This window comes from Sceloporus occidentalis, unplaced genomic scaffold (genome assembly GCF_023333645.1).
Source record: "Sceloporus occidentalis isolate IW3139 unplaced genomic scaffold, rSceOcc1.0.p SCAF_35, whole genome shotgun sequence".
In the NCBI taxonomy this organism is placed as follows: domain Eukaryota; kingdom Metazoa; phylum Chordata; class Lepidosauria; order Squamata; family Phrynosomatidae; genus Sceloporus; species Sceloporus occidentalis.
In genome coordinates, this window is record NW_028317015.1 from 1,611,486 (window position 1) to 1,639,196 (window position 27,711).

Sequence of the window (27,711 nt, forward strand, 5' to 3'; positions counted from 1 at the left end):
AGAAGGTGAAGAACTTGCTTTGGGGATCGGTCTTAGCTGACACCCTGGTACTACCATTCTGATGCAAAGTTTTAAATTTCACCGCAGAAGCCGGCTAGTTGAGAAAGCACAGAAACCGAAGAGTCCCAGAACACTGACATCTGTAATAATTAGGAGTGATGCATGTAGGAATTAGCAGTGAGGATCACATCAATTTCTAAACACCCAGCCATGTGCTTTTTCCACCAGAGAAGTTTAGCCATATGTCTGTCAAACATGAACAGTGTGCAGGTCATACCAAAAACGCAAAAAGAAATATTTGTAAAGATGTATTAATGACAAAGCTGTTTTAAAGATCCCACAAGTTGAAAGGTGTTCCTGCTCTTCGAATTTATTATTATCAAAGTAGCCTTGGATCCTGTGTAAATAAAACCAAGTATAGCCACCAGGGCACAGACAGTGCTTGAGTCAAAACTGCTGGTGGTTGTTAAAAATAAAAATGTTTGGTTTGGTCACAGTGGAAAGAACTTCACAATCTAGTGTCCTTTAGCCAGAAACTATAGGGTATGTATCAAAGTCTTAAGTCTTAGGTTAAATAACACATGGGACAATTAATTGCTTGCCTCCCCATTGTTTTGCTCGTCCCTATTTGCTAGATAACAGCTTGTAAGTGCCACCTTTGCCACAAGCAGCTTATCAGTGCCACCCTCGCCCCCAAACAGCCTGCCTGTGCCATTTTTGCCCCACCTTGTCAGTGCCACCAAACAGCTTATATGTGCTATCTTTGCACCAAACAGCTTGTCTGTGCATCATTGCGCTTTACCCCAACATACACTCAGCACACATGTCTAAATACATTTACACAAATTTACACACACTCATACTCACAAACACACACACTCCCTCCCTCTGACACTACTTACACATACATGCTCACACACTCTTATAGACATTCATGCTCAAACACTTATACATAGACATTCATGCTCACATACATATACATACACTTATACATAGACATAAAACATTTTTGATATTGAGAGTTTCCTTTATTGACTTTCATTTAGATGGATTTGATACAAATAAAGTTAGTTTTTAATGCATATGTATTGCTTATTTTGATGTGGAAATAGCATTACATGGGTTTATTTGTGCTGAACTATATAAAATATAGTGTTTGGGAAAGATATTTTAACTCCCTTCCTTCTTCAGGTTCGAGTCTGGCGATATCTGAAGGGACGTGAAATTGTGACCAATGAGATACTGCTGGATGGAGGAAACAAGGTGATGGTTGGAGGCTTCGGGGATCCTACCATCTGTGACAACCAAGTGTCAACAGGGGATACGAGGATTTTCTTTGTTAACCCAGCACCTCGCTCCATGTGGCCCTCTCATCGCAATGAGCTGATGCTAAGTTCCAGTCTAATGAGAATAACATTGAGAAACCTGGAGGAGGTGGAGATGTGTGTGGAAGGTAAGTACATAATACTTCCTTGTGCTCCCAAAATTTTAATTGGGTACATAAGTTAAATGAATTACATTTTCATTGTTTTTGGTCCTTGGCAATGTTTATACTTTTACATTCTCCTATATGCTTCATGGCTTGTCATTAAAGAGACTTTGATTACACTTTCTGCTAAGTAACCCATGAGACACTTATACATATTGACTTATATTGTTACTTAGAGGGGCATCAGAATGAATAATTGGTATCCCTTCTAGGAAGCAGGGACGCACCTTAGGACAGGCTGTTTTAGACACTGTCTGCTCTTGGGAATCTCTTGTGCCGAGTAAAGATATTGACCTTCTTCCTCAGTTGTAATGCTGAGTTGTGTGAAGACTAAAACATATGTTTGTGGCTTGCCAATGATCAAGTATCATATGTTCTCTTGAAAGGTAAAGATCCTTTGAAGCATCAAGGTGTTATGAAACCTGTGATGTACTCTTTGCCTTAGAGGCAGCACAGGTATAGTGATAGTCATAGTTATAGTGATAGTGTGCTGCGTCTTCTCCTGAAGCAAGGCCAGTAAAGACCTTCTAGTTGGAAGATATGTCTCCATTTATGCACTGGTTACATTTATTACATTTTCTTATGTACATATGCTGGAATATTGCTTTGCCATGTTACTAATATTCCAAAGTATACCCTTTTGTTATACCCTGCGCTTTGTTACTGAGCCTATACCGTTCTGCCTGGATTAGAATATTGCCATGTCAGACCAGGAACCCCCTATCGTACAGTAAAGTTAATGTCTGTTAACAGTTGCACAATAATGATGGGCACTCCTGCATCATTTTACGACTGTTGGATTGTAGACTTGACATTTAATATGTATTTTTATTCTTGGGTTCTAGTTTGAAGAACTTCTAGTAGTGCACATGAATTGTATGCATGCTGTACAAGCTCATTCATGTTTCCGTCTTCCAAACCCGACCATCATTTTTGTGGGGTAATCACTGGAAGCATTTGTGTTACAAGGCTAAAATTATACACCAATGCATTCCCTTTTTACTGTGTGGAGGAAACGAGTAAAAACCTGACTGTGGCTTGATGTACAAGTCTGAAAACCCAGCTCTTTTCAGAGACTCTTATAAACCAGGTGGCCACAAGTAGTCATTCGTCTATTCCCAAGGCGCCTCTACAAAAGTAATCAGTGGGATTATATTGTTTGTAAAATTCAGGAGTTTGCCTTTGATTGCTCTCCAGGGATGAATTTTAAAACAAACCCTGCCACTATCGAGGGCAGTGCTCAGGCAACATAGGTCCATTATAGCCTATTCCCAGTAGATGTAATAGACCTTAAATGAGGAGGACACTGCTATTACTATGCGTACTAAAATTAAACAGTAAAATATCAGTTGTATATCCACATTAGTGTAAAAAAACCTAACAACAAACCTAAAAACAGTAACAATGGACTTTAACTCTAGGGGAAGTTGGATAGGCATACTGTATATAATGCATGATATCTTACTTTCTGCACAAGTTGTAAAATTTTTGGAGAAATCTCTCCACTTTTCTCTCCATGTTTTATACAGGGTTTATTTAGTCCATCTCACAAGAGAAACTTCCTAAGGTTTGTTCTTCAAAACATCAAGTCTACGAGATGGAATCTATAATTTCACTGCAGTTTATTTATTATAGAATAAATCCATAAACATTTAACTGGAATACTAGCTAGAGGTATAAAATTAAGAGTCTATCTGGTGGCCATCAATCATGTCAAAGGCATGAGTTGTTGGCTCCTATGAGTATGCCTGCGTAATGGGCAAGCGATAAAAGCTCTATTGTTATTACATGAAGCTTCATTTTCAAACCTATGGAAAAACACAAGAGCTTTTCCAGCTTATCTGCAAAGTATTTCTCTTAGGTAGGTTTAAGTGCCACTAGACAACAGTAATGTCGCCAATAGAATTTTGTTTTGCTAAACTTTCAGACATCGGTCATTATATTTATATTATTTTGTCTATTACTTGGGAGCCGTGCACCTAAGAAAACAGTTTGTAACAAAGTATGTAACCACAGCTTCTCCACACTGCAGGACAAACACAGCTTCATTCTCAGACAGACTTCCATGGGAATCGTGGGGGTAGACAAGTAACAATCTCTTGGGTCATCAAGTTTCTTTGAATGATCCGAACTACAGATGTTCTGATTTCCTCTGTACAATGACTTTGAAATTTTAACACCATCTGATAAAAAAAACAACATAAACCAATGACAGCATAAACTCACACTAGGCTTCATTGTTGGATTAGAGGATTTTGGCTGTATGGAATGATCCATGGAATAACAAGTGTCCTAACATCTTCTTAAAGACTTAGAAGTGAACACTGCTGGCCTGAGTGGAAGGGATAAATGAGCTACAAAAATATAAGGAAATTAGGTTTTTGCAGGGTTGGAATACTTGTAGCTCTGGGGATAATTATTATTATTGATTACTATAGCACCATCATATTCCACAGTGCTGTACAGTGGTTAACAGGACATAAAAAGTAGCACATCACATAATCATTTTAACTTACAAATACAAAAAGGTGAGGAGGACCCTGCTCTACAATCTAGGAGATATGCTTAGAGGCTACTGCCCAAGACTGACGATCTCGGTGTTAGAGGGAAATAAAAGATATATCTTAACCATCTTCCAGTTGTGTTCAGCCAATCAGAAGTCAGCTCGAATTTAGTACACGATCACTGATTTACAAATGCAGAGATGCAGTCGCGCCCCGTCTGTTAACTACAGAAAACAGACCAATAACGGTTACATCTTTATGATGTCCTTTAAATCTAGGATTTGCTGAACCTGGCACACATATGTCTGTCACTAAGGTGTTATATGGGAGGAGGTGAGATGTACTTAGAAGGCGCAATCAAATTATCATAGCAGGCAAAAGAGGCTCTCCAGAAGCGATCTGACGAGGACTAGTCACAAAAAATCCTAGAATTCTCACTGTTTTATATTTTCTTTCCCTTATTCTGTCTTTTCTTTTCTTGCCAGTTTTATTTACATTTACTATGCCTGTAATAGTTATTAGTATTACCTGCTTCCTTCCAAGTTGCAGTTGGCCCTGGCAGCCTTTATAATGGTGGATGAGGAGAAGGGAAATAAATGTAGGGCAGGAAATTGATCAGATATTGTGTGGCCAGCCTGTGCAACAAATCTCAGCTTCTCTGAGATTAATGTTTAAATTAAATGCATTCAGTATAAAAATTATACTTAACGAAAAGCATAGATATTAATTGCTGAACTTGCCATTCCTGCACATTTTGAGTACATGTGGTATTGAGAACAGTGTAGTAGATCCTATACTTCCTACAGGAGATCACCAGTAGACAATAAAATCTTACATTCTTTCCATTTCATATGGAACAGGAATCTCCCAGATGGTCAGCTTCTGGGTGAAACTTGTCTTTTTTTCTGCATAACATTCGTATGCATTTATTTCATAAGTGCAAAGCTATTATTAAGTATAAAATGCATATTTAAGTTTACAATATCCCTACCTTGAAGTTGATCCCAGGGTCCCAAAGAAATATTTTTCACGATACAGCCTTTCAAAGTTTTTTGTGTCTCAGTGTAATGGGCTGACGTAGTCTTTTATTGATTCTACCCAATATTTTCACATTCTGTTCCATCATGTGGGATTTCAGTTTAATTTATTTCCTTACTTATTCTCCTACCTTTATGGCCTGAACACCTCTAAGATTCCACTTCTTTTTATTTTGGAAAGGCTCTGTTTTTAATGAATTACATTGTTCATAGAATACAACTCATCCCCCTAGTCGGTCATAGACCCAAAAGAAATACTTCTACCAAGAGCTCATTACCAGTTGCGTTTCTGTACTTTCTCGAATGGCTTTCCACCACTTGAGACAATTCAGTGAACTTTATGAAAGAGTTTTGGGATGACAAAAGAAGAGTACAAGTCACATTAGCAGAGATTTCTTTGGAAAACCTATGTTCAGGCTGTCCAAGTAGTAGGCCCCTATTCACTATGCACAATTGCTCATTGGTTTTTCTTTATTATATACGTATATATGGCCACCCCTGAAGTCCTAACATAAAAGACGGAAGCCAAAGAATGTATTGTACCTTCATTCAAGGTTCCTGTGGTCCACTGTTCGTGGCAGAAATAGGAGAAAGAAGTGAAACGTGAATGTTATGACTGTGTCTGCTGTAGTCATAGAGATGGCATTAAGCCATCTTTTTCCCAAAAAGGGAGTCTTTTGTGCATTGTAGACATTACAGTGCAGAAAAAAAAGATTAATTGACAGCAGAGCAAAAAAAACTAAAGGAAATAGTTTGGTTTGTAGTGTCGCTGCCGGTTTAGATCCAAGCATCACCTTTTAGTGACCTTGAGTTCCATTAGAACTGAAAGACATTGTGATTCGAAGCTACTTAAACTTTAACAATATAAGTTTTCAGAATGTATAAAGAGTTAAATCACACAATCATGATATCGTTGTTTTGTATACATGCATGTAGAAACCCATTTTAGTCTATAGAGTAGAATATGGAATACATTCTGACATAGCTCACCGCTCAAGCATACAAAAAGTTAATTGATGATTACCGGTTTAGCGCATTTTATTTTATACAACCTTTATTGAATCCTGGAAAGAAGGCCAACTTTCCTCCTTTTTCATTCATGGGCTACGGTGAGGAGTAATCTAGACCATGCTGGTGAAATTATAATGTAAACACAGGAACCTTTACCCTCAATATTTGTTAACCATACAGATAAACCTTTACTGCAAGCCCCAATACATATCCAGACTAAATATAAACACTGATGTATACAGTTCAGTTGTACATACACACTGTCCCAAATATTTATATACATCTGTGCGCAATCATAAACAAGTGCTTCTGTATCATGACTTAAACTTAACTTGCCCCTTGGCAGTGTTTAGGAATGGAGTACTAGCTAATGAATTAGTGGCAAATCCTTTTCACTAATGGACAATACATAATGCATGTTTGGAGAAATATGATTAATTCCTTCTTAGATTGTGGCATGTGTGGGAATTAAAGGGAAGTGCAGCGCTTTCTGCTTGGCTGTTTCACATTAAACATCCAGATCTGTATCATGTGTGAGTGTTTCAGCTTTCACTTTGATCATAGTTACAACCCAAAAACAAATAAAGGATCAGTGTGTTTGGTAGGAGAAGGAGATCAACAAGCACACCTAATTATCCAGACTTTAGGTGTCATGCATGAGATGACCCTTAGGCTCCCTGAGGCACATCTTCATCTCAGAGTGACTTTTATCTTATTCTAGTTCTCTTCTTCAAGAATTCCTTCAGTATCACAATGTTTTCATTTTCTGTTTTAGTTGACCTATACGCATGCAAATTACCTTTATTTTTTTCTACATTCCGTGCTAAGCTTTACACCACATGTCTGCTTAGAAGCCAAGCCTATTATATGCGGACCCCTAGAACAAGAAGATCTACAGTGTTATTTATAAAATAATACTTTTTAGGGGCCGCAGTATCTGAACTCTTAGGACTTGTCAACCAAGACACATTATATAATCATTTGTAGTCTGCTTCTGTGTATAGTATATTTGCACATTTGTTAATCGAAAAGTAGAGCTAAAAGTGGTTTTGTTATTTATATATATATATCCTGTATATTTATTTTATGTATAGAATGCAATTTAATACATGAAGTGACAGACCTCAGCAGTGTGTGTTGCTCACTGCAGGGGAACTGATAGGGTCATATACAATGGGGCTGTATTTTACCAGTAATCAGCATGTGTCTGTAACCGATCTGGAATTGATAATATGAGGTCCTCTTTTGGCCAATGGATGACTGAGAGCAGCCATTGATCTGTAAGCTCGCATGCTCCACCATAGTGAGAAATGTACCCTGCACATGTGAATTGGAAGCAAACAGCTAGAACAACGCTGCTTGTGAAATCCTATTCACACCTTTGTGTTATCCTCTTTTGTCTGCGCGTTGAAGGAAGCCTCTTTCTCTTGACTTCACTTTCAGATGATTTGCACGTAAAGATCCCTGGTGAGACGTAGACTCGGTAGCTTAACTCCGTTTACTAGTGTGCACCGGAAACTAAGAGGTCACATTCTGGAGCCTTTTCATTCTTCTATTGCTTAATTTCAGATGTAGTGGAGATCAAGTGTCTTGATCGATGAAGCCATATTCTTAAAAGCTTTTCAAATTAAATGGTTTTTTTTTGTGGGAATGTTTTCATCTGCCAATACATGATTTGGATACATTGGTCCATATTTACAAAGAACAATTTTGGATCTGAATTCTAAAGTTGGAGCAGTTACTGTGGAAACCAATTGAATGTTCCTGATAGTAGTTCCACATTTACAACTTTCACTCTTTGGCAAAGAGTTAATTTCTCGTTGAAATAGTCATGAACTAACAAACAAGCTCTTGGTTTTTTAGTGGCCAAGAGAGAGCTATATAAATAAGCTTTAATATCAAATGATCAAAAATGTTAGACATTGTCTTGACTACTTCTAGTTGCCTTGGTAGCTACTGGAGTTGGTCAAATGTCAGGTATTACTGATGCAAAAAGAGATGGCAGTCTGAACAATCTATAAGTGGTTTGGAGCATACCCCTTACAAACTGTGTACCGAGTTTTGCTAATTTTCCCACCAGTCGCCCCCGCATTTTGATCACTTGCCCAATAAAGGAATTGTTGGATCTTGTTTCCTATCAGCTAAACAGAGAAGTGATCTCACCATAAATCAAACAAAGACATCATGTAATTCAAATAAATGCTTTTGGTTTGGTGAAGTTCTGTCTGAAGTTTTTTTTGCACTGGCGTCGTAAGCAGACATGCACAAACGAACACTGTAGAAGATAAAGCCGGTGCCAATGGAAACATAGGGACACTCGAGGGGTGAAAATTAAAGGTGTATAATGAGTTAAACTCAAAACATGAAGCCAAATAATAAAGTTTACTGGGTTTAAAAACAGACTGAAGCACAAAACGGCTCAATAGTAAATAAGACTTTACGTGAGAAATAACTATAAGGAAGCCCGACAGTTGGATGGCGGTGATTGTACATATGTATGAAAGGATATTTCTTTAATATAGAACCAGGAAGTGTGCGAAGTGTTAAGTACATTGATGTACGCTGAAGGACAGCAAGTGCAGTGGTTGGAGAAAGGAGATCATATGTATTAGGATAGTAGGTCACAGAGCTTACCATCTAAGTGTCAGCAGTCTGAGGTTCCTTGTATAAATAGTAAATATTGAATGTTAACCACTATGATTTCCTAGTTTATGGAATTTGTCCAGCACCATGGCGACTATGTTAAAAAAGCAAAGGGACATCAGAGAGGCTATATTTCTGACTTCAAAAACACCACCGAGCAATTGGCTGCTGGAAAATCCCTGAAACTCTGAAGCTGACCTGACAGCCTCCGAAGAAGTGCTGTCATTAGTATTACTAACATGTCTACCAGTATAACACAGATTGTAATCTTTAACTCTATTAACAACTTTATCTCAGATATTCTAGAATACGCAAATTCCACTCCAGGTAGACAAACAAACTCAACAGGTTGGGCTCACCCATAATATGTGTTCACATAGTTAGCTAAAGTTGCATGGCTGTACGGCTATGAATAAAATATAAGGTGATATATTTGTTCGGATAACAAATGCATCTAGCTCTGATGAAGCCAAGCAAGGCTCATGTTTTATTTACTATATCTGAAGTTTGGCAGCTTTGGGCTCTGAGGACTTCATATGTTGCTTTTCAAATATGTCCCTACATTATCATTCTGATTGTTAACACAGGTGTTTCTTTACGGTTTGACTTTTGAAAACCCTGTTTAAAATGGAAAGTGGTGTTTATATATTCAAAGCAAAGTTTATACCTCCTTCCAAATACTCGCTTTTGATTATGGAATTACGTAATATTACAGGTCAGGAAAATCCCTAAAGGCATAAATACATAACAGATGCCCTTATCCGATCCTGTTAATATTTATCAAGCCTTTCCGTTTAGGTTTTAAAAAAACTCACTTTTTGTGCTCAAACAAGAGCATTATTTGTGTTTTTCTAGTGTTAAATATAAGTTCTAATTACACATAACCCCAAAAATGTATGGTTAAGGGAACCATTTTTTAAAATTGTGTTTGTCACAAATTGTGTAATTTATTCTACCCCATGACACAGAAAAACAAATAAGTCTGTGGTTGCTAGGTAGTCGTGCCCGTTGAAGAACAAAAATTTCCATTTTTATTCTAAAGACAAACATTGAATACCCCCCAAAAAACCCTTTTACTTTGATTGCATTAATTGCGCGCCCATTTAGCCTGCTAAATATGGCCAGACAACAGTAGTCGCTTATTCTACTCAGCCGGGGAGACCACAGATACGCTCTCATGAGGAATTGGTTCTCATGCGCCCATAGAAAAAAGAGTTATTTAAAGAGAAGCGGTAACAAAATTACAATTAATCCTATTTGAAAGAGTATTTGTTAAAATATCAGTTTCACATATGTTTGTGCTATAAATTGCAGTACTTAAAACCATTTCTAATCATTTCCCTTCTAATAATATGTGGCCCGTTTAGCTCCCAAATCAGAAGATGTCACATTCAACCTTTAATCTTGGTTGTAGCTCTTCTCGCTTCTTTTAGGGCAGCATCTTATTAACACAGAGGTGACCTGTGTAACGAGAAAGTCTAGGGGCCAAGGGAGGTGTTGGGAGCGGATGGCTTCAATAAAGAGGCCAAGCCAAATGTCACTAGAAGATGGCCTATGGTGCATGGAGTCTAACTCATTCAACATGGTGCAGTAGGCGTCCAACATGTGTTTCTCTCTCTCCCTCTCTCTGTTTTTAAGCAGGGTCACAAGTCTTGTCTTAACTGCTGTGAAGAGTGAAGCTGATCTAACAAGGAGCGACGCAGCGTGGTATCCGGAAATAAGGAAATTAGTAGTTTAAGCCGTAGTTTGTGGCATTAGAGGTAACAGTATCAATATAGTTAAAGCCGTGGAGTTTAATGTAGTCGAATCTAATGTTTTTACGTTTTCTTCTTTGATTAAGTTGGATGGTTATTTTATTTAAAGAACAATAAGAATATATCGAGAACAAGGTATTTTGAGTGTAGAATAAATGTATTCTTTAAAAAGACAAAAGAAAATAAATGTTTCAGCGACATGCATAATTCATTGTAGATCTTTATTATATGGCTGCATGCACACTGTCATGATTAACTCATATAACGTAGTGGATGCATGGAAGGGTAACCCAGCAGAGGTGGTTAGCTTCTTTGTTTAAGCATTCAATGAGTTAATCTGAGGTTGATTTAAATTTGTTTCTTTGTGCATGCCCTCTGTATCTGTTCTGGCTAGAGGTGTCATCTTCCCAAAGGACCCCTGTGGTGATTCATGGCCTAACAGATAAGGACCTGAGTTATAGGAATTCCATTCCTATCTTAAGTGGGGGGTTTCCATCACCTTTACCCCACCATAACTTATTGGCACATCAAAGATGGGACCCGATTCTTGGGGATGGTGTCATATAATTAGTCATGTGGTCAGAGGGGCGTTTGTTTGCAAAAGTCTGATTTAGGGACAAAGCAGCGACCTCAAAGCAGAACTCCATGATATACTCTGATCGGAACAACACCGTAAGAATCCATCTGGACTTAAGGAGTTCCCACAGGCCTACTTATTGGAGAAACTCGTGAGTGAGGGTCTTGTGTTTAAGTCCTATTGTTTTTAAGAACTGTTTGCTGTTTTACTTTTATTTTGTATGTCTTGTTTTTGTAATTCTGGCACTGTGTAATCTTTGTCTTTTTGTTATTAAAATATTCATAATCCAAGTCTGTCTTTGGGCTCTAGTATCGATATCCACAAACCCTAAGAGAAGATAACACGTTACCATATTGTTATTAAGTTTTACAGGATATATATATATATATGTTAGTTGCCCGGGGTGGGTTGATATATATATAGAGATAAAGGTTCTAATTCGGATTTCTCACGAATCCGGTATCAAAATCGTGAGTGGTGGCAGACTACCTGGGGGGATACAGGCAGGATTTGGGGGTTAATTTGGTATAGCTTATGCCTTGTTAAGGGGTCAAGTTAGTAAATCCAGAGGCCTGGTGCTATTAACCCCTTCATGCCCACGCCCTCCACACAGTCACGGCTTGGCAAGTAGTCCTGACCGTGACAAACTTGGCGGCAGCTAGGTGGGATATCTAGAGTTTTTTAGTGCTATTTATATTGCCGGTTTGGTGATTTTAGTACTAGAAGAAATTACATGGGTTTTGTGTAATTTCCCAAAGACATTACTCAGTGCCTAATTACAGACATACAGTGCAAAACAGTTCGTTCTTCTCCCTTTTATTTTTCTCTACCATACTGCATTATGGAGGCATATCGACGACAGCCAAAAGAATCTCTGGAGCTGGTTTGTCAAGAAAGGAATATACAAATTTTTGGCAAAAGCAAAGAGCAGCTGATTTTGGATCTCCTGGAATTTGATAAACTCTGTGCAGAGCAGGCCATTGGAGCAGATGTGATTTTGGAAGAGCCTGTGGATCAAGGATGTTTTCCTGATAAAGTTAACGCCTTGAGTGTAATGGACTCTGAGTTACAAGTGGCACTAAAAGATCTGGGGAGCGTGGATCCTCAGCTAAAGTTCAACCTGATTCTGCAGTACAAGGAGAGAGAGAGGGAGGCTGCGGAAAAAGAGAGAGAGAGGGAGGCTGCGGAAAGAGAGAGAGAGAGGGAGGCTGCGGAAAGAGAGAGAGAGAGGGAGGCTGCGGAAAGAGAGAGAGAGAGGGAGGCTGCTGAGAGAGCTGCGGAGCGGGCAGCTGCTGAACGAGAAGCTGAGCGGAGGTACCAGCTGGAACTTCTACGGTTAAAGCAATATAGTCCGTCTCCCCAAAGCATAGTTAACGGAGATGGATATGCTAACCGACCTCGCCTGGAACACTTTCCAATGCTGGAAAAGGACACTGACTTGGATGTGTTTTTGAGAGGATTTGAGAAAGTGTGCCGGCAGTACCAGCTGCCCAAGGAAGAGTGGGGAAAGTATTTAACCCCACGTCTGAAGGGGAAAGCCCTGGATGTGTTTGCTTCCTTACCAATGGAAGTTGATCAGGACTATGAGGCCATAAAATCTGCCTTGTTAAAAAGTTTTAACCTCACCCCTGAATTCTACAGAAAAAAGTTTCGAGAGATGCAGCAAGCTACATCGGACAGTTGCACCGAATATGCGGGACAGCTTCGGACTATTTTCCGGCAGTGGACTGGAGGCCTACAAGTTACTACATATGAGGCTCTGGAGGATCTGATGATTTTGGAGCAGTTCCTGAGGACACGAAGTCCGGAGGCCCGAGAGTGGATTCTGGACAGAAAACCTAAAACCACGGCAGAGGCGGCAGATCTGGCTAACGATTATGCCAACAACCGTACTCCAACAACCAAGCGGGTACAAGCATCACAAGGACCATCTACCTGGAAAGGAGCAGCCTACCAGCCACCAACTCCTAAGCCAGCAGGGAGACCATCACCCACACCTTTTCTAGCCAACAGAGTAGGGGCCACATCGGGCCAGGGGGATACCCGCCGGTGTTATCGGTGTAACCAGATTGGGCACTTGAGTGCCACCTGCCCCTCTAAGAGACCATCTCCATGGACAAGTGGAAATGGAGGTACAGCTGGGGGAGCTGTACCTGTTTTATTTGTGGCTAGACCAAAGGAGGCACAAGGAGACAATTTGCAGTGTGTAACAGTTGGGGAACACCCAGCTGTCTTGTTTGTTTCCAGGTTTCAGGGGAATGAAGAAGAGAACCTACAAAGAGTAACTGTAGGTGGCCGTGTGACTATGGGACTCAGGGATACGGGGGCTGCTTGCACTCTGGTGCGGCCTGAGATGGTAAGGTTGGAGGATCTTATCCCTGGGAAGACCATGTCCATCCATGGAATTGGCGGGGTGCGCCCTGCAGTGCCAGTGGCACGTGTGTACCTTGATTGGGGTGTGGGCAAGGGTTTGCGGGAGGTGGGGATATCCGAGGATATTCCTGTTAATGTTTTGCTGGGCAAGGATCTGGGTCGACTTGTTTGCCAGTATGCACCAGTTGAGGAAACCTGCAAACCTGGAGGGCTGGTAGAGAGCCCTGTCCAACCTAAGGTACTGTCTGAAACTTTGGGAGTAGTGGGTAGCTGGGAGGGAGCCCAGAAGGTAGAGGTATGCCTGTCTGAACCAGCACCCAGGATCCTGTCTCCTGAAGGGATGAAGGGGGATGTGCACCAAGGGACCACACCTAGCGAGCAAGCTCTAGGGGAAAAGTGTGGTTTGACCTTTGGAGGGGCAGAGTTTCAGGAACAGGGAGTCTGTAGTGGCTCTTCTGGTTCAATGCCCCCTGATACGGAAAAGCATAGTGTTACTATGGGTGATCAGGTAGCCAAGGGATTCGGGCATGCTGGGGATACTTCGGCCAAAGTGTCTTCAGAAGTTGTATGCCCAGAAGGTATTATCCCTGAAAAACTAAAGGGGACTGGGGATGTGTGGCCAACCATGCCTACAGCACCTGAGTATTTAGGTTTGGGTGCAGGAGAAAGTATACATGATATAGGGGTGTCTGCGGATATTCATGTTACTGACTTTCCTCAAAGGGAAAACAAGAGATATATGGAATGTGATGTATCTGTGTGTCAACAGCCAAAACCCTGCTTTCATGCTCCAGAGGAAATGCTTCATTTAACTCTTAAAGTGCTGGAGGTTAAGAAGCAGGAAGGGGGTAGTTTCTCCACGGTGCCTAAGACCCCTAAAGCTGTACAGTCTGGAGATAAGGAGGAGGGGGAGGAAAATTCACATCTTGATATCCCTTTTGTGTGTTCACTGAGTGGGCAGTGTGAGGGGCAGAATATTTCCCCTGTAGCTGTAGTGGCATACCAGCAAGATGCTGGGGCAACAGCTACAGAGGATAATATAGTAAAGGTTGATGAAAAGACAGCTACATTGACCAGTCAGCAAGAAACCCTTAGCCCTGTGAGTGTAGGTGAAGCGCAGAGCCTGGGATCCACACAGGAAGCCCAGGACAATGGACACCCGTTTGCTGTCTTGCTTGGGAATGGGCAGCGTTTAGCTATCCTAAGCAGGGCAGAGAAACAAATGGATGAGGCCTTAAAACATCCGAGTAAGTTATCGCCAAAGGAAGAGGCTTATTCAAGGGTTGGCAGAGAGTGCTTAGCTATGGTGTGTGCTTTGCAGGAGTTACGGCCATGCTTGTATGGTTGTGACTTCATTGTTATAATCTATCACAACCCTTCTCTTCAGGCAGATAGAGTAGATGGGAAGTTTAGCAAGTTGCTCAGATGGAGTCCCGTGCTGACAGTTTGTCTTGTCAGGGGGAGACTAGGATTTAGGCAGACATAGTAGATCAGCGTGTGCTGACCTCCTCTGTCCACCATCTTAAAGGGGGAGGTGTCATGATTAACTCATATAACGTAGTGGATGCATGGAAGGGTAACCCAGCAGAGGTGGTTAGCTTCTTTGTTTAAGCATTCAATGAGTTAATCTGAGGTTGATTTAAATTTGTTTCTTTGTGCATGCCCTCTGTATCTGTTCTGGCTAGAGGTGTCATCTTCCCAAAGGACCCCTGTGGTGATTCATGGCCTAACAGATAAGGACCTGAGTTATAGGAATTCCATTCCTATCTTAAGTGGGGGGTTTCCATCACCTTTACCCCACCATAACTTATTGGCACATCAAAGATGGGACCCGATTCTTGGGGATGGTGTCATATAATTAGTCATGTGGTCAGAGGGGCGTTTGTTTGCAAAAGTCTGATTTAGGGACAAAGCAGCGACCTCAAAGCAGAACTCCATGATATACTCTGATCGGAACAACACCGTAAGAATCCATCTGGACTTAAGGAGTTCCCACAGGCCTACTTATTGGAGAAACTCGTGAGTGAGGGTCTTGTGTTTAAGTCCTATTGTTTTTAAGAACTGTTTGCTGTTTTACTTTTATTTTGTATGTCTTGTTTTTGTAATTCTGGCACTGTGTAATCTTTGTCTTTTTGTTATTAAAATATTCATAATCCAAGTCTGTCTTTGGGCTCTAGTATCGATATCCACAAACCCTAAGAGAAGATAACACGTTACCATATTGTTATTAAGTTTTACAGGATATATATATATATATGTTAGTTGCCCGGGGTGGGTTGATATATATATAGAGATAAAGGTTCTAATTCGGATTTCTCACGAATCCGGTATCAAAATCGTGAGTGGTGGCAGACTACCTGGGGGGATACAGGCAGGATTTGGGGGTTAATTTGGTATAGCTTATGCCTTGTTAAGGGGTCAAGTTAGTAAATCCAGAGGCCTGGTGCTATTAACCCCTTCATGCCCACGCCCTCCACACAGTCACGGCTTGGCAAGTAGTCCTGACCGTGACACACACCACGGCTGCAGTAGGGTTTAAGTACACAAATGATGTGGGTGGCAGTTACTCGACTACCAGGAACTATGGATATTACATGTATGTTGGGAGAATTGGATTTTCTTTTAGATGGGAAAACCTAATGAAAACATTATTTAAGTGGAACAGATGTTATATCCAATGTACGGTTTGTGGCGGTGAAAAGGGCACTGGGGTTTGCCTGCGTCGATAAGGAATTTCGGGTTTCTAGAACTACCAGATGTTGTGGGGATGACAGCCCTGTGTAATGTGGTCCTTTCTGCCGCCGAACTGTGAAACATGAGCTATTTTCAGACTTGTTTAAAAGTTTTGTGAGTTTAAGAGATGCCCAACCGTAAAGCAAAGTATGCATTGTATAACATTGGCACCGCATGCTGACCTAATCCTTAACAGCTGCATTGCCTGATGGTATATTGATCCCAAGGCACCTTGGCACCAACACTATATGGTAATGCATGGATAATCTTACTCCTGCCTGCCATATGGAGACATATGAATTCGACTTGAGGAAACAAATCAGTCTCTTAGAACACAGCATATTAGAGCTTCTAATGTTGTAAATCATTTCATACCATTTATTAAGCCAATAAAGCCACTAAACATACACAGCAGACAATGGTAAAATGGCAAACACATTCTGCATTTACTTTCTTAATGTAGGGTGTGTGCGTGTGTAGAAAGCTGTGTGTACTCTACATTTTTGCTCTTTGAGTGTTTGAAAATGATGAGAGATCTCCAAGTTGAGTGCCTTAACGCAGTGTACACTCGGGAAGATTGGGGGGGGGGGTTCGTCAGTGTCATACATGTAACATACCAGAAGTATACTGGATATAGGCCCCTGTCATCTGCTGATAACACACGTGTATCCGTTCTAATGCAGCTTCATCTCCCTGTTGCCTTGGGGTCTCCTTCCCACACTGACACACCCTGTTCAGAATATATCTTATCTCATGCATGGAGCTATTCTACGAGCGAAAATCAGTCTTCTGGGAGGGCCAGCTTCAACATGTCTACTGCTCATCTCCCTCACAAAAGGGAGTTAATTAGAGAGAACCGCACAACTCATATCTGTGAAAAAGACCCACAATTATAGTGTTAGTATGTATACGTGTATGTGTAAGTAAGTGGGGGGAGGCATGCAGACACCTTCAAAATGATCCCGGTTATACTGATGAATTTCTAGTTAGTTCAGTCATCAGCATAAAGCCTTGCTATGGTAATCCTGGTTTGGTTCTTAGCTTGCTAGTCTTTTAAGTGGCATTATGATCTCTGTTTTACTCTTGAGAAGGTGAGCTAGCAGCCTTCACACCTTATACGTCCAAAGTGCCCTGAAGAAGTCGCCTGTGCCCTTTGATAATGGTTTGTACAGGGTTTATGTGTCTTTAAAATAAGTTCAGAGAAGTGTATTGTGTACATTAAGAATGTTCTGGTCTGCAACCAAGGTTTAATTCCATTAGGAGGTACAATAATAATAATCAGATTGTGGTCGTTTGGGCCTAGGGCTGAGCATCCCTAAAGTCATGTCCTGCATGTCCCGCGGAGTATCTCTATGTGAAACACTCTGTGGAGTGATGTATTAGTAGTCCTGTAATTTTTAGTTCCTTCTTATTTCCCTTTGTGTTAAAAAGTAGCAAAAAAAGCCCCAAAACATTCACGCAGTTTAGTGTGCGGTTTGTCCTTTCTTTAGTAGACAAGCAGATCAATGAGTTCTTCATTTTCCTTCTGCAGGTAAACAAGGGTCATTATCGCATTAAACAGTTGCTGCTATAAACGGGGTCATAAAGCTAAATCTACTCGGAGAAGCACACATAAGTGAGCTAAGTGGACGATAATCAGTGCTTTCAGTAACTTACAAAGGGGGAACATTTGGTGCCATAAACCTCCTGTAGAGGAGTGACAGGACTCTCTTAACTCTGGACATGCTACTTATTGACCTCATTCATTTACAAAACTGGTAGCCTGAAAAAAGACTATTATGGCCCGCATAAAGACCTTAAAGGTACCATACGTGCGTGATAAGTGCAATACTAAAATTGTGCTTGCGCCAGCTTTTATACATTTGTTAATGTCAGTTAATTTTGTTGTGTTTTTTGGCACAAACATTTATCCATTCCATAAATAAAGCATTTATTGGATGTAGAAATATTGCTTCCTTTTCTAGGCTAGATTAAAATGTACGGTATATAAATACAGTTTTCCGTGCTAGGAATCTGCTAGGGAATTTAGAATTTCCAGTTTGTCTTTCAACTTTTTTCTTTTTGCCCCATCCATTCTCGTCTCTCTCGCTCTTGTAGCAACGGGCAGGATCCTGGGCCCGCAGCCAGCGTAGCATTCCTTTCATATCTCAGGCAGGTACGCTTCGGTGATATTAGAGAGCAGCGCTGCGTTAGGTGTAGTGTTTCTATACCTGGGAGGCACGATGGGTGGAGTTCTCGTTTTTTTTTTTCTTTAACCCAATGCAAACAAATAATAAAATCCCTGTTGTTTGTGGCTCAGTAATCCTCCTAGCCTGCGGGGCCGTGTTTGATTTCATCACCGAGCTCAAGGCTTTCTTCGCTGTGATTTCTATACTTTTACCTTTTGGTTAATATTCAAACCAAGTCACTGTGTTTATTTCCTTGGTTACCCAATTAGGTGTAGACAGATTTGTAAACTTTCATTTAGCCGCATGGCTTTAATCAATGCCTGCGAGTGCTGCCTTTTAACCCCTTCAGTCCCAGAACAATGAAGTGTTCTGGTGCTGGAAGGGTTAAAGCGTTACAGCTCTCGCCTGGGTGAATCACCTGCTTTGAGAAGATAGGCTTTCCCAAGCATGTGAGTCTAGTATGACTCAAAAGTACCTTCTGATCAGAGTTACTGTCAGGAGAGATTAGCCGAGCTTTGCCCATGAGGAATGCCAACCTCTCGTTTCCTTAGAAACTTTTAATATAAATCCCCAATCTTGCACTTTGAGACCTTTGTAGGACATGAAATTGCGACTCTTTTAGATTGGAAAAGTGGAAAGAAGGCTTTAATATGCCTTGTCAGCTTAGTCACCTTGGATGTAAGATACAGTATATATCGTAGTTTGGAATGAGATCCTACCCCTGATATTTTATATGTCCTGAATGGTCATTGATTTGTTACAAGGTTAATCAGCGTAAAATTCTTGGTGTTATTTTTGTAATGAGCTGATATGTTATGCACCCAGAAAAGGGAAGAAACCCTTCAACGTGTCAGGGGAACATGAGTCGACCCATCAAATAATAAACATTGAACAGCCCATCACAAAGGCTCCATTGTAATGACTCTCTATTAATGATGGCCATTATGAAAACCAATACTTACTAGCAGGTAAAGCATGATTTCAGCTGTGATATTTCATTTGTTGTGATCACATATCATTATATCACATATTGTCTAAAATCCGCTAGAGCGAGGGGCAAGTCACAAGAGTCCCATCTACGGTCACCAATATAGACAATGTAATTAAAGTGTAATGTCCCTCAACCAGTATGATGTCTCCGTCATGGCGGGCACTGGCCCATCATAGTAAATACGCAGAGAACGCCACATTAGATCGGTGTTATAAGGCTTTCTCTAGCGGATTGAGCAAACCACCTTGTGTTGTAGGAAGCTTGTACAGATTAAAATGCTGAAATGTTTTGTTTCCAGACACAACATCCTCTAAAAAACGCTTTGACCTTAGCAAAACGCTGTGAATTTAATCAGCAGTGGGGGTGTGGATGTCTAAGAGATTAACACACAAAGCAGGACAAATCCCAAGAACTGTTGAGCCATGGCTTCTAAAGGTTTACATTTGGCACCTTTTTTTTTTAGCTAAACAGGAGTAATCTAGACCATTGAGCCTAGTTATCAAGATGGTAACCACTTTTTTTTTCTTGATCGATATAACAGTTTTAGCCCAAAAAATTAAGTATATAGTTAGAACTCGTAACCACCTTACCTATGGCTACGGCTGCAGCAACCTCCCGCAGATGCCGTCGGACCTTGCGCATGCGCAGGCCACTCCAATGATAGCCGACCATTTACTCCTGTGGCAGTATACGCATGTGCAGGCCATTTCTCCATCTATTTGTGCACTTGGCTCTGGGCGGGGTTATCTGCCTGGGGCCTATTTTAGGGCTCCTTAGCTGTCCACTGGCTGCCTGTCAAAGAGATTCATTGCTTGTTCTCTGGGCTCTGCTTGTGCTTCTCTGTTATCCTGTTTGTTCTGGTTCTGACCTCGGCTACGTCTCATGGCTATCCTGACTTCACCAATCCTTGACCTCGGCTACGTCTCACGGCTATCCTGACTTCTCCAGTCCTCGACCTCGGCTCCGTTTGTGGACTGCTATACCCGTGTCCCAGACGCCTGTTCTGGTTTGTGTCTGGGTTCTGCACTGTGGATCCTCAGTTACTGATCCTGACCATTCCTGGCCGTTACAGAACTTGATATATTGACATATAAATCATGTAACGTTATGTAAGTTTTAAGGACCTCAGAGTGCTCTTCTTCAGAGTTTGACGGTAGATAAGGACCTTTCAGCCTATCTAGTCTGTCAAATTTAGCCATATGCGTATCCCATGAACTTATCTACCGCCCTGTCAGTAAAGTAAAACTTTACAACTAAACCTCTGACCCTCTAATTTTAGATTTTGACCTCTCGAGGTCCTGGACTACAACTACATCCTGGACTACAACTACATCCTTTTCTATGTTGGCCCAACAAAAGTTAGCAACTTGAACTAAAGACTTACTTTTTTTCTTGTAAATCGTACAAAAACAAAGTGTTTGTGATAAGGAGAGACAGTTATCTTGTAAAAAAAACTTACTTACCAAGGAGATAACTCTTTGGTAAATAAGTAGGATGAGGTTGGTGATTCCTTAGTAGAATGTACTTTCCCCCCATAACAGATATTCTTCTGTAGCAGGAGTTGATGTGTTCTGTCTTTGTGCCCCTGCTTGCATAGTTGTGAACAAATTGTTTTGTGTTACATCATTTTGTCGTTAAAATCTACAGTTTAGTGAAAAGAGCCCTAGACAAATGGACCTGCCAGTGGGTTGAGACCCATGTTATTCACTAAGGATATTTCTGAAATAACCAACATAAGATAAGATCAAAGTGTCGGTTCATATTAAGGAAAGCATTTTTCACGTGTGGCCACTGTACCCTGTCCTTTAATCATACTTTTTAAACTCCTGGCCTTTTAGATAGCTGGATAGCCTTTCGATTTTGTCAAGGCACTGGGTAATGTTATACTTCACAGAGCGTGAAGCGGCGCAGAGTCTGGCTTTCCATGGGTTAGAAAATGACATTAGTGTCCGATGGGGAAAGCTATAAGAAGTAATGCAAGATGCTTAAAATTCTGCAGTTTGATTTAGGAGAAATCTAGTGTTTTCTGTTCACAGAAAACACATTTCCTGGTTCTCTTCTGGGGCTTTAATATATTTTCATATTTGCAAAAGCATCATTGCATAAAATATATTTATATCTTTAAAACCATTCCTGTTTGACTCTAAGTGGCTGATCATGATATGAGTTCAAGTGCTTCAATATCTAGGGGATGCAGTTTTCTTAATGCTGGTAAAGAGCCTTAAGGAAAGCTTGTTTAGCGATGTGGAACATGTCTTTTTTTTAACCATTTGTGTATGTCCATCCAATGAGTAAAGCAGATTTGCTGTGTAGTTATACATTTTTATTTTGTTAATAAAGAGTGTTAAAGCTGTTTAACACGGACCATTGTATCATCAAACATTGCAAAAACAGAAGTTGAAATGTAAACCTTCATTAACGTGTTTTCCAGCACATGCTTAAGATGAAACTAGGACATTTCTAATAGCTTGTCTACGTGCGTACGTCTGGAATTAACGAGAAACTACCACTTTGACCACAATAAAAGACCAGCTTCTCCTCCGTAGTAACGTCTCAGAAGTACTTATCGTGGATTGTACATGTTATGCAGCTAATCCTAGTGTTTCTCTACGTAGTATCAGTATCATAGAATTACTACGATAGAAGCACGTGTGTTTGTTTCAGACAGCTTGTGGCGCCATGGGTTTAATCAATTGTTTTAATTAGTTCTAGGTCATAAATGGAGCCCCCCATTATAAATCAGCATAAAGTAAAACGTAAACACCTCAAAAACAGTTATTTCCCATGTTGTATCTTTTGATTACGTCCAGCGTGAAGGCATTCTGTATAAAGAATACTCTGTAGAGTGTGTTTTTCTTGGGTCATCAATAATTCTGCGGGAGCTGACAAAGAGCGGCACAGAAAAAAATAATAATGGAACGACGGCCTGGCGTTTTTGGAAACAAATGTGTTTCTCTTTGGGGCGGGAAAGAATGGCATCTTTGTTGTTATTGCTATGGATGTCAGAATGAATGACCTGAGCTCGTATTATAATGGTGTCACTTCCTGTCCCGGCCCGGTTTGATGAACTTGCATGGTGTGGTGGGCCTCGAGTGCCAGAAAGCTCGCTCCGTACCTTTTCAATTTCAGGCTGGCACCAAAATATTTCCTCGCAGGGAACATCTTAATGTGCTTTTCAGAAGCCTTGGGAAAGGGGGCAGGGAGGAAGACTTCTTCACTGTAGCTAATGTGCTTGAAAGTCTCTTTCTTATTTTCTTTTGTCGCTTTTTCTACCCCAAACAAAACCCCCGAGAGCTCAGTCTGACAACAGCTATTCAGCTTTTTTTTTTTCTGTGCACATTAGCTCTCTTCGTCACAATGTGACCTGTCTATACAAACTCTGTGAATCACTGGCCTTCAAAGTTCCAGGGAGAACACTGGAATGAGTGAGCAAATCATTGGGAATAGCAAATGCAAAACTCAACCAGTAGTGAGAATAAGTTTAAAGTAGCGTGTTTTAGCGTTTGAAATGTCTATGAATATTTATGGTTTCCAGCAAGCGGCAATATTTTGAAGAAGAAGAAGAAGAAGAAAAAAAAATAGGACGTATGGAAATCTGATTTCATTGCTAAGTGTTTATATTGTTCATTATGTTTATCACATAATTCCAGCGATATTGGCTGTATTGCCAAGTTATGGAATCTCTACCCCATGATGTCAATTTTGGGGAGTTCTAGTCATTTTAACCATAAATGTCTTCTCCTCGCTGATTTTAGTAATAATTTTAGTAAGTCCACTGTTGATTTTGGATAACTGGTTGTGTGTGTAACAAGGAAAATACACGTCAGTTTAACCTGATGTATCCAATAAGTTTGTTTTCTGTGATGAAAAGCATTTGCATTTAGGGTACATTACTAGGGCTTTTTAGCTGGAATTCTTTGAAGTTTTTCTTTGGTTTTACATATTCGATAAAATAACATATTTATGCTCTTCGATATGTTCCAAACAATTCAGTTAATAAAAAGAATATCACATATCATTATATCACATATCATTGTCTAAAATCCGCTAGAGCGAGGGGCGAGTCACAAGAGTCCCATCTATGGTCACCAATATAGACAATGTAATTAAAGTGTAATGTGGCCTATAGCCCCAGCTGGGCAGTAATAGCCCTGCTCTGGACAGTGGCTAAAATATCTTAAAGTTTTATATATATATTTAAAATATATCTGTGACTATATATTGGTTTATATCACACTTATTGCTCCTCCCATGAAAATATTGTATGCTTTGCAAGCCAAGAAAGCATTACATTAGTTATATTATTTGCAGTCAACCTCAACTACTAGTAATAATGTTTTCAACATCTGACCTGCTGCATAAAACCAATAAACCACTTATGGTTATATCCTGTGAACAAGAAAAACAGATGGAAGAAGTTATTTCCCACTTGGCGGTTGCATTGATTGTTTGAGATGGGGAACAGCGTGATGTGTTGGACGTGCAGATACAGGACCCTAACGGTGTCGTACCTTCCATCGCTCGGTGTTTCTCTGATGGAACGTCGCCAGATTACCTTTAACCCTCTGAGTTCCACATTGGGGGTTGAGAAAATCTCCTGGCTGCTGTATATTCAACCAGACATTTGTATAAGGTTTACCCTTGAGAGTGATAAGGGATTCAGTGCTATAAGACTTCCGTACTCATGAATCTAGTAATTGATTCCATATGGAGGGTCATAGTGGAACATCTGGATCGCTGCATCAGACATGAGAACTCATCTGGATCCTGGCGGTTGGAGAGCGGCTGTTTGTATTTTGATATTACAGTTTGTGTTTTACGTAGACATGTGGTTTGTGTGATTTGACTTTTTCTCTATCTGGCAAGCTTGTTCTTGGCAGCAGGGAAGCGTTACAGCTGCGTTGGACTCTCCTTCCATTGACGGTTTGTCCTCCAGCCTATGTCTGCAGAAATGCTCTGTAATGTTCAGTGCCAGCTGCTGAAAATTGATTCAGGTGTATATGCTGTAGTGGTTTATGTGTCTTACATTTTGTAGCTCTTACCTTTACATTTACAATGCACTTTTATTATTATATTAACACATAGTTACAAAACTTACAACAATTCCATTAACTAGGCAGCTGCCTATGGCACCACACAGGTGGTTGTAGGACATATTGTTTCCAGCTTAACTATTTAAAGGTCAAGGGATTTTTAATGATCTTTTTAATTAGTGCATTTAGAGGATTTGCAAAAACAGGTGAGTTTAGCTAAGGACCTGAAGTGCCTAGGCAAGCAGTGCAATGCATTGAGAAATGTGCACAAGTCACTTATGATGTTTACATTCCGTAAACTGTGGTAATGAGGCCTAGGGGTTGAGAGTTAGGGTTAGGGAGTCCTAGTGTATTTGTATGGTATATACAAGGAGTCTGTGCTAGGGAGGTCTGTGTAGAAAATGTGTACTGCTATAGCTATGGGCTATACATAAAGCCCCCAGTAAGGTACAGGGCCCTGACCAAACCAAGAATTTGCCAGGACCCACAGTGAGGAAAATAACTGATACTCTAAAAGTTACAGCTCTTTTCTAAAGTTGTAGTAAACCGGCAAGTAAACCATGGAATCCCCAGAGTTTTCTTTGTGGAAGTCTGGATCCTGCCTGAGGACAGGACCAAAACGTACTGTCCCTTTCTCTCTATAGACTAAACCACCAGCGTCATAGTAGCTATTTTCTCCTGACAGCCCTTTTTTTGCAGGTGTCTCCTTCATGTTTTTCTGGGTAGATTTTCTTCTGCTTTAGTCCACACGATGAACACATGCAGTGGTAGCTTCACAATCTCTTGGCTTTAAAAGGGTACATTTGCCAAGGTTCATACAAACCTGGCCTACCTAGATCAAAGCCATGAGGGCTTCCCATATGCAAAGAGTAAAAATGAGGATGCTAAACGTTAACATCATCTTTCCCTATCGCAGGTGTGTTTCTATACGCCGAACAGGTGCAGAATGTCTTCAAAGCGGAATCTCTTGCTTGTATTGTATACCTCTTCCCAAAACACAACTTTTTAAGAAGATCAAGGCTGTGATGAGATTACAGAATCCTCCTCGGGCAGAGAACATATTGCTAGCTTCACAGGGAAGGTCCACTGTGGAAATGTGTTTGTGCTTCTTTTGTTAGAGGCCTAAATCAATATTTTTCTACCTATGTGGGTAAAGTTCAGATCTTTGGCTTAAACAGTCTTTTTTTTTTAACCAAATATGACCTTAAAGCAAATAACAGATTTATTCTACAGGTCTGTACAGCAACCTCTCTCTCTGTGACCTTTTTAACAAAATAGCAACTACTCTTTGCTATATCAAAAACTCTGGCTTCAGCACACCTAAAAAGTACTAGAATTTAAGGGAAACAATTGAAATTAAGGTTCTCATCCAACGATCTGCATGGTTATTCCTCCCTGTTAAAATATTTCCCCGCTTTGTTATGTTACTGTCCCCCTTTTCTTAGATAAATCAGGACGGAACATTCATTTTTAGATCAGTTCTTCCCCCTCCTGCTGCAGATCTGAGATAAAATAGCTCCTTACTTTTAAACCAAACATCTCCAAAACGTTTACAACAAAACAAAAAGCGTAAGCTTGGAGTAATTTTAATAAATGATACTGATTATGCTGAAAGCCGGTAGAAGTGCTCCGTTATCGCTGTTGTTCAGTGGCAGTCATGGCGTTAATTCATGGAATTCTTTGGCCATCGCTGAAGAATATTGCTGGTATGGACCCGCCAGTGATCTATGTATTTGTTTTGGTCCAGCTGAGAGTTCTGAAGTGGATACTTCACCTGTTTGCACAGTGCGCACTCCACATTGAATGTGGAATTCCCACTCCCTCGTTGAGCTTTGCTCACATCTCGTACTCTGAAATCTGTAGTCCTCTTTGTTGTTTTCTAAAACTGGTAATCCGTTTAGAGCAGGGCAGTTGACTATGGGAACCTAATTTAATCCACTACTTGCAGCTGGGGGGGCTTGTAAAGCAATCCACCTTGATTGTTATTGATTTTGCTTTCTATTTCTCTTATGAAAATGTAATTGCATAAATCTTTGTTGTGCTGTGATAGGCATATCTAAATACTGTACGTCAAAATAGAGTAAAGTCTCCTGATATACAAATCTGTGTAATGCAAAAATAGAGATGTGTGCGCCAAGATAACCAATATGATGAGATGCATCCTAGAATTAATACATCAAAAGCCATGCATAATAATAAGGTTAAAAAGGATGATTATAACTTCTAAGAAATGCCAATGTTTTGCCCTAGTTTGGTCTTCATCATCAACAGTAAAATTCACAGACCCGTGTCTGTGACAAGAATGGTTCTAGAGACATTTACTTTATCTGATGTAAAGAAAGGTTTCTTAATCATTCGAATCATTAATATTACAAGGAAACTTACAGACATTTTTTTTCTGTAAGATAGGACAGTCACAAAAGCTAAGTTCTTGTGATCATTGCAGGCTCTCGATCTGAGAATAAAGATCAAAAGGGTCTGCAACTCCACTTTTTATTGACTGTACATCCCATTCACGTCCATTGCTTCTTTATTGATAACATCCAACAATGAAAGAGCTTCAGATTCAATATTTCTACTTATTGTAAGTAACCCTGGTCCATTCACGTCTTCCCCAAAGAGATTGCTAGTGGATGCCTGGTTTGAAGGTTTTGGCTGTACCTTGACACAATAACATTCGGTCTTTGCTGTCAAGGACAATTAATGTCTTCTTTAAGTACTTTGTAGTACAGCATGATAAAGACTCACTTCATCCTAGCAATAATGAGTTACCAAGTTTAGTAAAGCCTTTCGTGCTGTCTATATTGGTGCTTTTAGTGAATGTCGAACCCAGAGAGGAATGTATGGTTTGGCTTCAATGTTGACTGATTAATAGAAGTTAGAAACATTCCATATATATAATGATATTTACATGGTGTAACATAACCAAACAATCACACATCCTTTGATCTAAACACCTAGGCTTCTTAGAAATCTTTAGTTCACAGGGAATGTATTGATTTGTTCTTCTTTGTAAGTTTTGGATGTGGCATCATTTCAGCATTCATCTTCCTGCCCACCATCTCACATACAAGCGATGGTTGCACCCAATATATATTCTTAGATATATTAATGAAAATCTTTCTTAATACTAATAGTCATCATAATGATAATAATTAATTCTTAATCAAATAATAATAGTAGATTATAAGTTGAATTCCAATATTTTAATGGCATTTTTAGACTATGATTTCTATTTAAAAAGTATCACAGTGTGTGATTATGGACAACATCAGTAAAAGCCTTAGTGCTTGGTTTCAGCTGTTGGTTTGTAGAAGGCTTGGGATGTTTCAGGAAAGCTTCAAGAGGGGAAAGAGAAAGATGAATGAGAGAAGATCGTTTCAGGTTAGAAAAAGGTG

General features: G+C 40.2%; 1 protein-coding gene across 1 annotated transcript in view; it reads left to right on the forward strand.

Moving 5' to 3' along the window:
• The first annotated feature begins 1,344 nt into the window (after window positions 1–1,344).
• Window positions 1,345–27,711, forward strand: part of LOC149297957 (agrin-like) — a 180,292-nt gene continuing 153,925 nt past the window's right edge. Inside the window, exon 1 of the mRNA XM_089487830.1 lies at window positions 1,345–1,453. Within this exon, the coding sequence (XP_089343956.1) occupies window positions 1,360–1,453 (94 nt within the window). The 5' untranslated portion in view covers window positions 1,345–1,359. The remainder of the gene's footprint in view (window positions 1,454–27,711) is intronic.